Below are 13,117 nucleotides of genomic sequence, written 5' to 3'. Positions count from 1 at the left end.
CAAAACAACACAGACATGGAAGAATTAGAAGAGTCCCTATCTTTTCATGTCCAGTTATTAAAAACTAGAAAAGATCTGGATGTTGTTTTGAAGAGAGCTGTCAAAAATCACAGAATCAGAGATCACAGGTTGACGTTGGAAGGGACCTCTAGCGATCAGCTAGTCCAACCCCTCTGCTTAAGGGACATCTACAGCACAGGGCACAGTGTCCCATGTCCCATCCAGGTGTATCTATTTGTTTCCATGGAATCTCATCTTACCTAGAAAAAAATGTTTACTTCACAAACTAGGAAAAAAAAAACCCTTTGTATTTACCTTAACATGCAACTCAGGATGAGAATTCATATAATCAAACAGCTTCTGGTAATTTTGGTATTGTTGATCCCATTCTGAGCTCTCAGTATAGCGGAAATCATCCCCTAGCGGAGCCAACAGAACTTTAGTACGAAAAAGCTTTGACTTCTTTCTGTACTGATCTAAAATCATCCAAGCCCTTGAGAAAAAAAAATATGACTTAGAACACAGAATTAGAAAGGTCAGTACTAGATAAAACATTCTTTAAATACCAAGCAGATAACATTTTTCTCTATTCCTTTTAAGGATAAAAACCCGGATGCTTTTCCCTGCACCAGGCAACATATGCAATCTACCAGAGTTGCAGACACTAAGCCAATTAAAATCTTTCATAAACTTACCAAGTTCCATCAATATGCATCAAGTTGTTCCTGTGTCAAAACCAACCATTACTCTAAATTACGTTTATTTGTTTTGGACATAGATAACAATCTCAATCCTCTCCAAACGTTATTTACAATAAAAAATAAACAAACTCTTCTTGTCCCCACCGGCAATTTCCTCAGACACTTAAGCTTCATGTTCTTGACCCCAAAAAAGTCCTTAAATTAATCCCTGAAGATAACTATTGAAATCTGGCAATTATTTTCATCAGAATTTTCTTCTTGTTTTTGGTAAGGCTAACAGGCAACAAGAAGTCTGGGCATTTGCTTTTTAACTTTTTTAAACTTCAACTTTTAACTTTTTTAACTGTTTTCAAGAATTTTGAGTAAATACGAAGTCTGAATATACTGGAGTAGGGAGTGGCATGGGAACGTTAGTTAAGGATGAACACAGTTCTGAATCATTTTTGTTCCCTGACTTTCAACAGTAACCTGTACTTAACATAAGAGGTGAGCCTTCCTCTTCACAGAACTACTAAAATTGTCACAGAAAAGACTAATTAATTCTCCCTTTTAAAAAGCCAGCCTAACTCCAATTTCCAACATGCAGTTTTTGGTTAGGAAAATATTTTAGTGGAGAGCCTCTTGAGAAACATAAGACTTCAGGAAAGGTTACTGCTAAGAGGCTATATCTGACTGCGGGCAACATCTCTCTAACTCCTGCCTAGTTTCTTTCCAAATCTACTGCTCGACTCAATGCTGCTGCCTTCTCCCGGTTCATAAATCACCTTTTCCTCCTGAATTATTAGTTGCTTGTAATGAGGCAGCAGGGATTTCCTCTACTGCAAATTACTATCAGTTGCAAAACGCCAACAAAATGAGATGACTCAGAATCATGTATATCCTCTTGAAAGATTCAAGTCGCTCTCCAAAATGATTTTAAAATATAATTTCAGAGAGAAGAGAAAAAGAGTGAACAGAAACTCTCAGACAGGATTTGTCGAAGATGAGACACGTTTTTTACTCTGTAGCATATAAGCCAACAGCAGAGAATCTTCTGTTTTCATGCACGACAAGGAAGTATACATCAAAACAACTTATGTCTCCATTTTAAGTACAATTCATTATCATAAAAAAAATAAAGCTGTTATTTCTTGCTCAGGTGAACTCATCTTGTAATTCAGTTATTAGTAGATTTCTTTTTGTTGGTGCTGGATTTTTTTTTTTTTTCTGAAAAGTCAGAAGTTCAGCACTCAAACAAAAAGATGTGATTAGGATGCAGCTGCAGGACAGGGCATACACAACAACAATCTTTATAACCTAAACTGTTATGGGACTGTAAGTTCACAAAGTGCAAACTTTTAATAAGACTGCTGAATCATTCATGCCTATCAAATGACAATTAAAGCTGCAGGACAATTATAAATCCAACAGCTAGTCTTCACTTCTCAGATCTGTGTTTCTTCTTTATATCACTATAACCACAGCAATACTAAAATCAAGAGTTACAGTCTCAGCTGAATAGACCTATATTTTTTGAATGGAATCTTAGCATTTAAGAAAGGTCAGCAATTTAAACTCTGCCACTGAACTGATGCAATATGTATCAAATGCTTTATTCAGCTCCACACTGTACACATGCAATGTATATTTCCAGTCTTAAAAAAAAAGGCAGCCAGACACAACCCTTAACAAACCTACAGAGACAAACCTTGACATTGCTACACTTATGATATGATTTTATAATTATTTCTGTGTCTCTCAAATCTCCTCATCATTAAGAGTTGTAGATGTGCTATGTCTCTTGCTAGAGAAGTCAGACCAGAAGAGTATCTGGTTGCATACAACATTCCCAGTTCTTAAAATACAAGTATTTTTTTCTGTATTCTTCAGTGTTTCTTACATTTTAATGAATTTAAAAGCATGTTATCAAAGAAGAAGTGTCTACATTCTTTTCTGTTTGTTGATTGTAAAAGATCCATTCTCTCCTGAATCAAAAGACAATCAGGTTAGTTTTACTTTCTCTTTTCATTTCTTTAACAAGTCTGGTTTAAAGCATTATGCAAAAGTATAATAAAAGTGCAAGTGCAATAAAAGTGCAAAAATGCAATTGAGACTTGACAAATAAAGAAATAACTTCCCTAATATTCCTCTCTACATATAATATATATACCTATAATATTTCTTTCTACATATTCCTCACAGCCTGCTTGCTCAAGTTGTTCGTAAAATAGAAAAGCAAAGATTCCTGTTTGCCTCATTTCTTCAAGCTAAGAAGAAATGCCTGAAAAAATTTTTTAAGTATTATCTAAAGAAACATCTTTTCTTCAAAATTGTTAAGTGTGTGCTAAAACAATTCTGTTGTTAGATCTAACTTCAATTTCTGGTTATTTCTAAAGAAAATGGCATTTTTCCCAGTAGTATTCCAAATTCAATCAAAAAATGACAATTGTGATGCTTCTGCTTTTATCTCCAATAAAGTCTTGCATTTGAAATTTAATTAAATTTAACGGGAAAATTTCAAAATTCTTGACAAAATACATATTAGTGTACTCAAAGCTATAAACACTTGATCTGTGTGTCATATGTACTTGATATTGTATCAACCATTTCTAATGACAGCTGCTTATTTGAAAATCTCAAAATCAAGGCTAGAAACTGAAAGTCACCCTTGTTATTCTTGAAATATTTGCTACTATAAACTATTTGCACTAGTCATCCTAATCATCCTAATTTTTGACTTCCTGAATGGTTTAAATAATACAAGGAATAAAGATTGTAAACAAGGAGTGGGAATGGATCTTTCTGGAGGTATAAACAACACCAAACACAAAAACAAGCAAAAACCATACCCTTAACATTTCAATATTTCCTTTCAAGATAGTCTTTTTCCAAAGCTGTCAAATAGTTTTTTAAAACTTGATTCTTACCAATGGCATAGCAACTTGCCATTTCTAACTTAAAAAAAAAAAAAAAAAAAAAGGGGAAAAAAAATAGGTGAATCTGAAGACACAGGAGATAGACTCAGTTTAAGTGTCTACCTTAGAAAACAGGCTACAGATCAGCAGAAGCTGCAAGAACAGAGAGCAGAAAGTATCTTATTATACTGAAATTAGCGAACAGTACAACCACACTGTGCTCTCCCTTAAGTCATCAACTAAACACTGACAGGAGCCAAATTACTGGCTATATATAATATTAACAAAAATTACAGTAATATTCTGGTTACATATGTATCAATTGGATTTTGAACTCACATTAAGTCACTTTTCAGTGGATTATTCAAAACCAAATAGAGTTGTGGGGATGCAATAGATTTAAGCTAGAAAGCATGTAGGAAGGGAGGAAGACTAACTAACTAATTAACTAAATATAGTCCACATATCTGGATTCTTCACGTGGGTAGTGCAGAAGACAGGAAAAAAAAAGGAAATCAAAAAAAGAAGTGATAAAAAAAGAAAAAAAGAAAATGATAAAGCTTTATAAGAATTTAAATGAGCTAATTCCACATTAGATAATTTTGAACAAGTTTCTTTCCCCCCCCCCTGCTATTTATAAAAGCAAAAGCAGCCTGCAGAATGCTCAGTAAGGTTCAATGGCATAAAAAAGAAGAGAGTAAAACCGATCAAGTGAATATTCAATTTGGCATTCATCTGCGTGCATCTTCCTTAGTCAGAACCTATCTGTATGTTTCATTGTCAATTATGTTCTGAACTTAAGCCCAAACACAAGGCAAGTTTTAAGTATCATTTTCCTGTAGCCAAGTTTCAAAAACTATAGAACAGGCTCTTTAATCAGCATAAAAATATATTATTCACTTCCAAAACATAAGAAATTGTACCTGTGTTGAATATTCCCAGCATGAATGGCCTCTGGCGGAACTCTCCATGGGCAACTTACTCTTCCTCCAGGAAGACGTTTAAAATCAAACTGGCAACAGATTTTTGGGTCTGGACCGCATGTATGAGGAATATCATAGCTATAGAAAGGCATCATATGGCAAAGGATATCTGTACTGGATCCCAAATCTGGAATTAAATGCATAGAGCACATAAAACAAGTGTTCTGAAGTTAAATCAGTTTCACGGTCCTCAAGACTCTATTTAAAAACATCAGACCAAGACATTTCATGTTCTGAACATGCACTCCTGTAGATGGGACAAACGTTTCTTATCTGCTTTAAATAAAACAGTCTAAAAATAGAGCTAACAACAAAGATTGAGATGGATTTATCAAGCACTGCCTGATTTGAAGACATGAACAAATGTAAGGGGTTTTTTTGCCCAGATAATTTATTCCTACAACCTTAAAAGGTGAAGAAAAACATATATTACAATTCTGTCAAATTAAAAAATAAGTCATTACTCTATTAGTAATTCCAATTGTTTCAAACAGTATCTTAATTCCTTGACTCTTCAATACATTTAACATCATGATTTTACAGACTTGTGTCAAAAAGTCTTTGAGTACTTTTGTAAGCCTAACTCTTCCATCTAGTCAGCCCATCGTCAAAAGTAAGAACTTGATCATGCCAGGAGATAGAGTTGAATGTCTACTTCAAATAAATTACACATTTTTTATTAAAGCATTTCAAAAGAAAGTCTCTCAAATCTTCACTTTAAGGACAGTTTTACCTTTACTCATCTGTTAACACACTCTGTTGATTACCTATTTCTAGCACTAAGCACACAAAAAAACTTTATATGGAAACAAGGGACAAACATGATTGATGGGCCACAGTATCTGGCTCCCAAGAAAAGTAGATCAACAACACATGAGAGAATGTTCTTCAGAAGCTGTAAGAACAGAAGTCCTCACTGCACCACTCCGTATGTTCTGTTAACAAACGCGTACTTTATTACTTAACAGTTGATAACTCATAAACATATGCATTTTCCTTTCAACTGTGGTAATTCTTACCTCTCTGGAATCAACTTTGCCTATTTTGCCAGATGAATGTACTGTGATCACTGATCATACAAGCTTGGAAGTTGTCACAAATTTTTACCCAGTGGTTAGATATTTTACATTATTATCAAAATTTCCAAATAAAAAAAGTCTAGAAACTTCTTTTCCCTGTTATATCAACATTTACAGTATCTGGAAAGTTGTGAAACAGGAATCATAATGAAAATTGTTTTTAAGACAGATTAATAAAAGCAAGTTACATAAAAGCCATTTCAGAATCAGAAGTTTTCAGAAGCAGAGCTTTTAAACTTGTTGGGATGGGAGAAGCAAGGTAGGGGAGGAAATACAAGGACAGAATTTCCTTTTATCATGATAATTTTTTTTTTCAAATTCAGCCAAAATGAAGGCAAATCAGTAAAACTTTACATTGTAAAAAAGAGGCTTTTTTTCTAAAATAGCTATTTCAACCAGCACTGAAATTTTCTTTCCATGTACTGCTCTATCCAATTATGAAGTTTCTTCTGTCCTCATTTACCAAAAAAAGATGGAGAGAGATCTTTAGCACTACAGTTAAAATTTTGCTCAGGGCAAAAGAGTAGCAATGAGGATTGAAATAAGGACTAGCAAGGGAAAAGAAACCAACAAAACTGTCTGAACAAACTGTCATCTGACAAAAATCTCATTGTGGAAGAACTAAAACAAATTAAAAAAATACAATTATGCTGTGTTTTTCAGCCAAAAACAATATCAAACTTTCATTGCTTTAAGATTTTGTAAGGTTTAACTTTACAAGAAACAATTGCAAAAACACCTAAGCTAAAAACTCTTTCAAAAGGCCATACTATTCTGAAGTCCAAGCACCACAGCGTATCACCTAAGAGTTTAAGTTAGCAACCATTCATAAAAAGTCACATCAAGTATATTTGCTTACTTATGCACACTGAGGGACATATACTAATATTACAAGGAAAATCTCAAAAATGTCAGTGATGCACATCATCTTGGATAGTGCCGTGTTTTTACTTCACCAAAATCTGCTTGTGAGGGAGACTACTGTTTTTGAATTCCCTTCTCTCCTTTAATATCCTCTGAATAATACACAATGGAAAAATTTATAGTAATCTCTACCTTTCATCAATAAATAAAATACCTTGGTTTACCCTGTATTGATAAAGCAGTGACATATTAGCTTATTTTTAAAAACTAAAATAACAAAGCACACCAGCAAGCATTTGTCCTATTACTTATTGAAATGCTGGTACTGTGCAAAACAAAACATAACACTCTTATCAGAAAGTACAGACATTTTCAGATACTTTGCAGTTTGCAGTTATAATTGCTACATTATTTAACTGATCTTTCATATTCTATAATGCATAAATAATATCAAGAAAGCAATTATCTTTATTCTAAAAAAAGTTTTGAGAAATTCACTGCAAATTAAAAAGTATTTTTAATCATTTTTTATGAGTAAAGATAATCTACATGTTTCAAAGCTGCTGTAACTAATTAGACAAATTCATCACACATCCTGAGAAAATACAGTTGCTTGAAGGTTTTCCCCATAGTAAGACTAGAAAAGAAACCTTTCTATCTTCATCCAATATTCAGTTTTGCTGCCATTTAAGGAAAATATTCCTTTACACTTCCACTTTATTTCCTTGCCTTTATTCACTAAATATAAATATCTGGTAATAAAATAGGAGGAAGAAAGCAAAGATGTGAGAAAAAGTAGAGAGGAAATTCCATGTTGTTTCCTCTTTTAGGATTTATGTTTGAAATGCAGGTGTATCTTGAAGTTTAAAAACTTCAGTAAAACAGAAAGTAAAATTACAGTAAAAAAGAAACAGTAAAAAAAATCAGTAAAACAGAACTGAATCAAAGAAAGTATCAGCTATCCTGGATGTTTTTAAAACAAAATGGAAGATTTTCTTTTAAAAACAAGAAAATGACAAGTTAAAATTTTGAAGACTTACTGACTTGTGCAAATAATCTGTTCCTGTGAAGATTTTCATTTTCTCTTTTCTAATTCATCAATAATAAAGCAACAAATGAAATATGCTGGGACATAGAAAAACAAAAAAAAAGACATACCCCAGTTCTGTCGCCAAAAAAATTCTAGTGTTTTCTGACTTGCAAAATGTTTTTTAACTGAGTAGTGAATTCTCTGTATAAGCATATTGGAAAATCCTGTGCGTTTCAAAAGGTAGGCCATTGTCGGGGAATGGCCAAAGGGATCAACTGCCCAGCCAGACTTTGGTTTTACTCCTGTTGACAAAAGGAAGAGTAGAAGAAAAAAAGATTTTTCAACTACAAGCAAACAATACCAATATAATAACTAATATCCAGAATAAATTCAAACACACAGATTTTTAATTTTTAAATCCAATGATTTTAAACCTTTACTTATGGTTCCTAATGACAAAAGGTTGTCCTAACAACTGTTTGTGATATCAGAAGCATGTGAACTAGTTTAGCATAATTTAATTCTGCATATTATTATTCTTATATATTATGATCATCTTTTATTAATCTGTTAGAACAAGAAAAAAAATTAAATACACCTTATTCAAAAATATTTGTAAATAGAAATTGCAAATACTAGGCTCAATCCTGCAGTCTGCAATAAGTGGTCTGATTGAATGTTTCAGGATAGCATAATAAGCAAAGCCTTTTAATCACCTGAGAAATATAAAGAATAAATTGCTAACTGACTGCTTGCATCAACACAGCAAAACATTTTTTAAATCAACATACCCAAGTTCCTTTCTAGCCACTGATGTCCTTCTATTAGCTGGTCAATTAAAGCAAAGTAGTGGGCAGAGGCTTCATCAGGCATAACCCATCCTCCTGTCACTATTTCAAATTGCCCATCTTTTATTAGCCTGAATGAAAAAAAGAGGTAAACTATGTTCAGAAACTCATTGTGAAAATATACTGTTAAAATCAATTTCTGAATACATATGAGATCTATTGTGGAACCAATACCAAAATCTAAATCCAATGTCCTAGTTCCAATACGAGTCTTTTTTATTCTTTATTTTTTAACCTGAGGATAAAGTATGAGCACACGAACAGGAAAATTCTTAATAACTGTGAAAAGTAAAATTATAAAACTATCTACCATTCTGCACATGCCACAGCATATTTATTGTTGCTGTTTTTATTCACAAAGAGGGCTATTTCGCACAAAGACTACGAAAATAAAATAGTGCATATAGCACAGCACTAAAGGCCAACTGAGTGAGATGCCCAGATATTTGACAGTTTTAGCACTACTGATACTTCCTATCCCTGTAAAGCCTTCTTTTTACCTTTTCAGAAAGCTAACAGAGCTTCAATTTTTATATAACTATAAAGACCATCCCACTGAAATAGTTATCAGAGTAATACTGGCACAGTGTAGCATACTCCATATCTGATTAATGAGTTCAAGAAATACAACAGACTTACCAGCACATACTCAAAACATAAATAATTCTCATAGAACTAATGAAAAAATATAACCAAATAATCTCCTGTGCATGTTTCTGAATCTCTTTTATAACTAAAAAGTAGTTCAATGAATATATGATTTACTTGAGTCAAGAAGCACATAGCTCCCTAGTGAATGCTGTTTACCTGCTTTTTGTGTTCCAAGAGATTTTATGGTCACAAAATCCCCCAGTGTCCTATTATTTACAATTTGTACACAACTTTTTAAACAAATAATTTTCTATATTAATCCCAAGACTTCCATGAACACCAATGCTTTGCAGCTTTGATACTCTTATAACTTGAATACATGTTGCAGCTCTAGTTACGCCCAGTGCATCCTGAAGGGATGATTGTGACCCAGCTAAGGTATCTTCGTTTAAATAAATATATATCACATACACATATTATATACACTAAATACTAATATAGCATATGTCTTTTTTTTTTGATAGCAAGGGTAGTATCTCAAAATTAGATCCTTACTTAGAAGCTATGCAAGCAGCTTGCTTTCTTGTCTAATTGCCTACTTAGATATCTTGCTATTGTATTACTTTATGAACTGTGATTTAAGGAAAAAAAACAACAATTCTGTGGAGTATGTACTTAACATTTACACAGCTGCATATTTACTAAGAGCATAATTTAAGATGCAAAGCATCTGATTTCATGACTATCATAACTGAATGAAACATTAGCCTCAAATAAATTGCAAGTATGAAAGATTAACTTCATCCCCAAAATTTTATGTCAATACAAACAAAGGAACAGAGTTTAGAACAAAAACTTCCACAATTCAAAAACCATCATAATGGTTGCGAATGGAGAATTTCAATCTTTGTTTTTTCCCAGCAACTCAGTAACTTGGCTCCATTTCTCTAAATAGAAGTTTTGCTTTTTAATTGAGGAAAACAAAAAAAAAACCATAAAAAAAAGGAAAAGCCAGAACTTTCAGAACTTTAATAGTGTGGTTATTCTTGTCATACCACATTTCCAGAAATGAAGTCGACAGTGCAGTCAAATGCATATAAAGATTCATTACATTCTGCAAGTAGTACAACACAGATAATAAAGATTTTCAAACCTTTTAACAGCATCCTTTTTTTGACTATCTATTCCATCCCACCATTTTGAAAAATAAGAAATTTCAGACCACACAAATTTTCTTCGGTTGTCTTCTTGTAGTTTTATAACCATGTTATTTAAGATATGCTGTGTCTGATCTCTGAAGTAGTCCCCAAAAGTCTTCAGCCAACCTACACAAAGAAATGAGATCATGTGAAACTTAGGCTGTTCTCTAAAGTCTTCACAGACCAATATCCCTCCTTCATCATGAAAAATATTGTTACATATCTATTTAAAAAAGCTGAATTTCATGTCTTACGGATGGTTCACAATGCTGAAGGATGCTTTTTGTTTTATAAAATTTAAATGTTTTATTTCCCAAAAATGTAAGTGTATGGAAAACTAAGTATTAAAATGTGTTTAGCTAAGCTAGAACTGTTGGGATAACACTATGCATTTAAAATTGTGGGGAAGAAAATGATTTAAGTAGAAAATAAAAAGTCAAAGAGGAAGACTGTAAATATGTAATAAAAGACTGTAATATGTAATTGCAAATATGTAACAAAAGACGGTTAATACCTGTAAATTGAAAACTTCTATTTGGCTTCCTCGTTTCTCACAAAATACATTAACACAGTATCTTCTTAGCCAGTGCCCTGTTCTCAGGAGACACACTCCTGATCCTTCCTTTTAATTTCTTCTCTCCTTTTCTAATTATAAAGCACCCCATTTACTCCAGTCTATGTAAAGTTACTGAACCAAGATCATCACTAACAGTGCATTTCACTCATATCTTGGGAAGAAAACAGACAGTCAAAACAGTATTCCCACAGACCTAGAGACTAACTATATAAAGACAGAGACAAACTGAGCACCACCTTACCAACACCACTACTGAAGGCTTGTCAGTGCTGAGGAAAAAAAAAAGCCATGTTGTGATTGTAATTCCTTATTAGGAAAGTATCAGCTCTGTGTGACAGTGAAAGAAAAGGGGAGGCTGTGAGCTTAAACACATACTGAAGCTTCACTGTGCACAGCATTCCATGAAAATTCTCTAATTTCTTTCTAATTTCTTCAAAAAATCTTGTGTAAGGAACCACACACATCTTCCTTCCCTGAACCTGAATGGGCTGGGTTCCTCCTACAGATGTAATTGGAAAAAGAAAACCGATATACTTAAAACAGAAGCAGCATATTCTTATTCTTTCCACCAACTCATCGGTCATGTGTGTTATTGAGTGCTACTGAGTGGGGCTGCTGCCCAAAATGGATGCAGATGAGTTTATGGATCAGATGAAGCAGAATAGTCTGAAAAGACTGAAAAGAACAAGTGATGATACAAATCATTCCTGTAGCATTCACATTTTAAGACTTAATGAAAGCTTCCATGTAACATGAGGACTGTTGTACAGATATATGTCCCAAATGATTCGTCTGAGTTACCAGCTGTTCTCATTTCTGTTCTACGCAGGCACCACCATTCTCATCCAAAGCTAGTCTGCTTTTAAGATAACACATTACCAGTCTGTTTTGGAATATGTTAATACTGCCTCAAGTTAAGTAGATAAATATAAAAGATTTTAATATAAGGCAAGTCATTTTTAGTCTAATAAAAGAAATAAACATTAATGCGTATATCCTGAGTCAATATTGAGGTTCTTTTCTGTGGGAGAGATTGATTTAACTTAAGTGAAATTGCAACGCCAATGTAATTTGACAGCATGCCCATTCTTTTCCAGCTCACATACCAAAATGTTAACCATGTTTTGAATACAGAATCTTGTAGTTAGTAATAGTCACTTTGCTCACTGGCATGAGTAAAGTTTGATTTTTGTTGGCACTCATGTTTAAATTTGGCCTTTTCAAAGTAAAACTATGAGAAATGAAAAAGAGCCACCAGTGTCTAAAAAGGAAACAATGTTAACACTTCTGAAAAAAAAGTGCTAGATCATTATCCTTTTCTTAAAAGGAAAAAGTTTTGTACAGATAAGAAAAGATCCAAATTAATCTCTCACAGTTTTATTTTCCTCCAGAACATTAGTAAAAAGGACATATGGTCTAGACATAAAACATACTTTCTTTACAGACATAGGAACAACGTAATAAAAAAGTCAGCAAATTACTTTTTCACGAGGGGCTCAGGAAGGCCAAAGAAGGAAAAGGCAATGAGCTAGCTGGATTTATTATCCTTTAATGCTGTTTTTATCAAAACTTCTTGTTGTCTCTATTTCACTGAGTGTGAAATACAGGATCTTTCAATGAAAGAATCTTAGGACAAATTAATCTTTTTCAATACTGATTTATCTTTCAAAAAATTAAAGAAATATTTCATTGATATCTTTGTAATAAGATGCACAAGTAGCCAACTACAAATATGCTTCGTCCAAGAATTTATTCTGCACAAGACGTTATCACACTTGTATACAACTAGTGCAGAATGAACTGAAACTGTGTTCTATTTTTTCTTATACAGAAAAGTGTCATAATAAAACCATTTTAGCAACTTTTTATCATCCAATTGTGTTGTAGAAATAAAAGTTAAAATATAAATATAAATATAATAAAATATGAATATATAAATAAATATGAATAAATAAAATATAAATATAAATACAAAATATAAATACACTGAATTAGTTTCTTAAATATTGTTTACATTAGGTTATTAATCGAGTTTTCAATAAAGAATCACAGGGGAAAATAACAAAACATTTCATATAAAGATACATTATGATAAGGAAAAACAGTCTCACAGTAATTGAAAAAAAAGTTTATTGTGCTACATAGAAAGGGTGTAACATGACTAATACATTAAATCTTCAGATATATTTATTCACAGAATTAGTTGCAAGCTATCTGAAAAAGTCATCTGGAATGCAATTACCATGCTTCTAGCATCTTGCATTTAATCTATTTAGTTCTACATCAACAGATCTTAACCCATTACTCCTAGTGGCTATCCAAAGTTGCATGGATTAAAAAAAAAAAAAAAA

General features: G+C 32.7%; 1 protein-coding gene across 1 annotated transcript in view; it reads right to left on the bottom strand.

Moving 5' to 3' along the window:
• MAN2A1 (mannosidase alpha class 2A member 1) overlaps window positions 1-13,117 on the bottom strand; it is a 99,415-nt gene that overhangs the window by 68,053 nt on the left and 18,245 nt on the right. The window contains exons 3-7 of the mRNA XM_026044488.1: window positions 10,144-10,315; window positions 8,343-8,470; window positions 7,680-7,853; window positions 4,519-4,705; window positions 316-493 (exon numbers count right to left, since the gene is read on the bottom strand). Of these exons, the coding sequence (XP_025900273.1) occupies window positions 316-493; window positions 4,519-4,705; window positions 7,680-7,853; window positions 8,343-8,470; window positions 10,144-10,315 (839 nt within the window). The remainder of the gene's footprint in view (window positions 1-315; window positions 494-4,518; window positions 4,706-7,679; window positions 7,854-8,342; window positions 8,471-10,143; window positions 10,316-13,117) is intronic.

The sequence above is a fragment of the Nothoprocta perdicaria genome, unplaced genomic scaffold (genome assembly GCF_003342845.1).
Source record: "Nothoprocta perdicaria isolate Ctin4 unplaced genomic scaffold, notPer1 scaffold_368, whole genome shotgun sequence".
NCBI classification, from domain to species: domain Eukaryota; kingdom Metazoa; phylum Chordata; class Aves; order Tinamiformes; family Tinamidae; genus Nothoprocta; species Nothoprocta perdicaria.
Note: the sequence above shows the minus strand (reverse complement) of the source record. Positions and strands in the feature narration are given on the sequence as shown.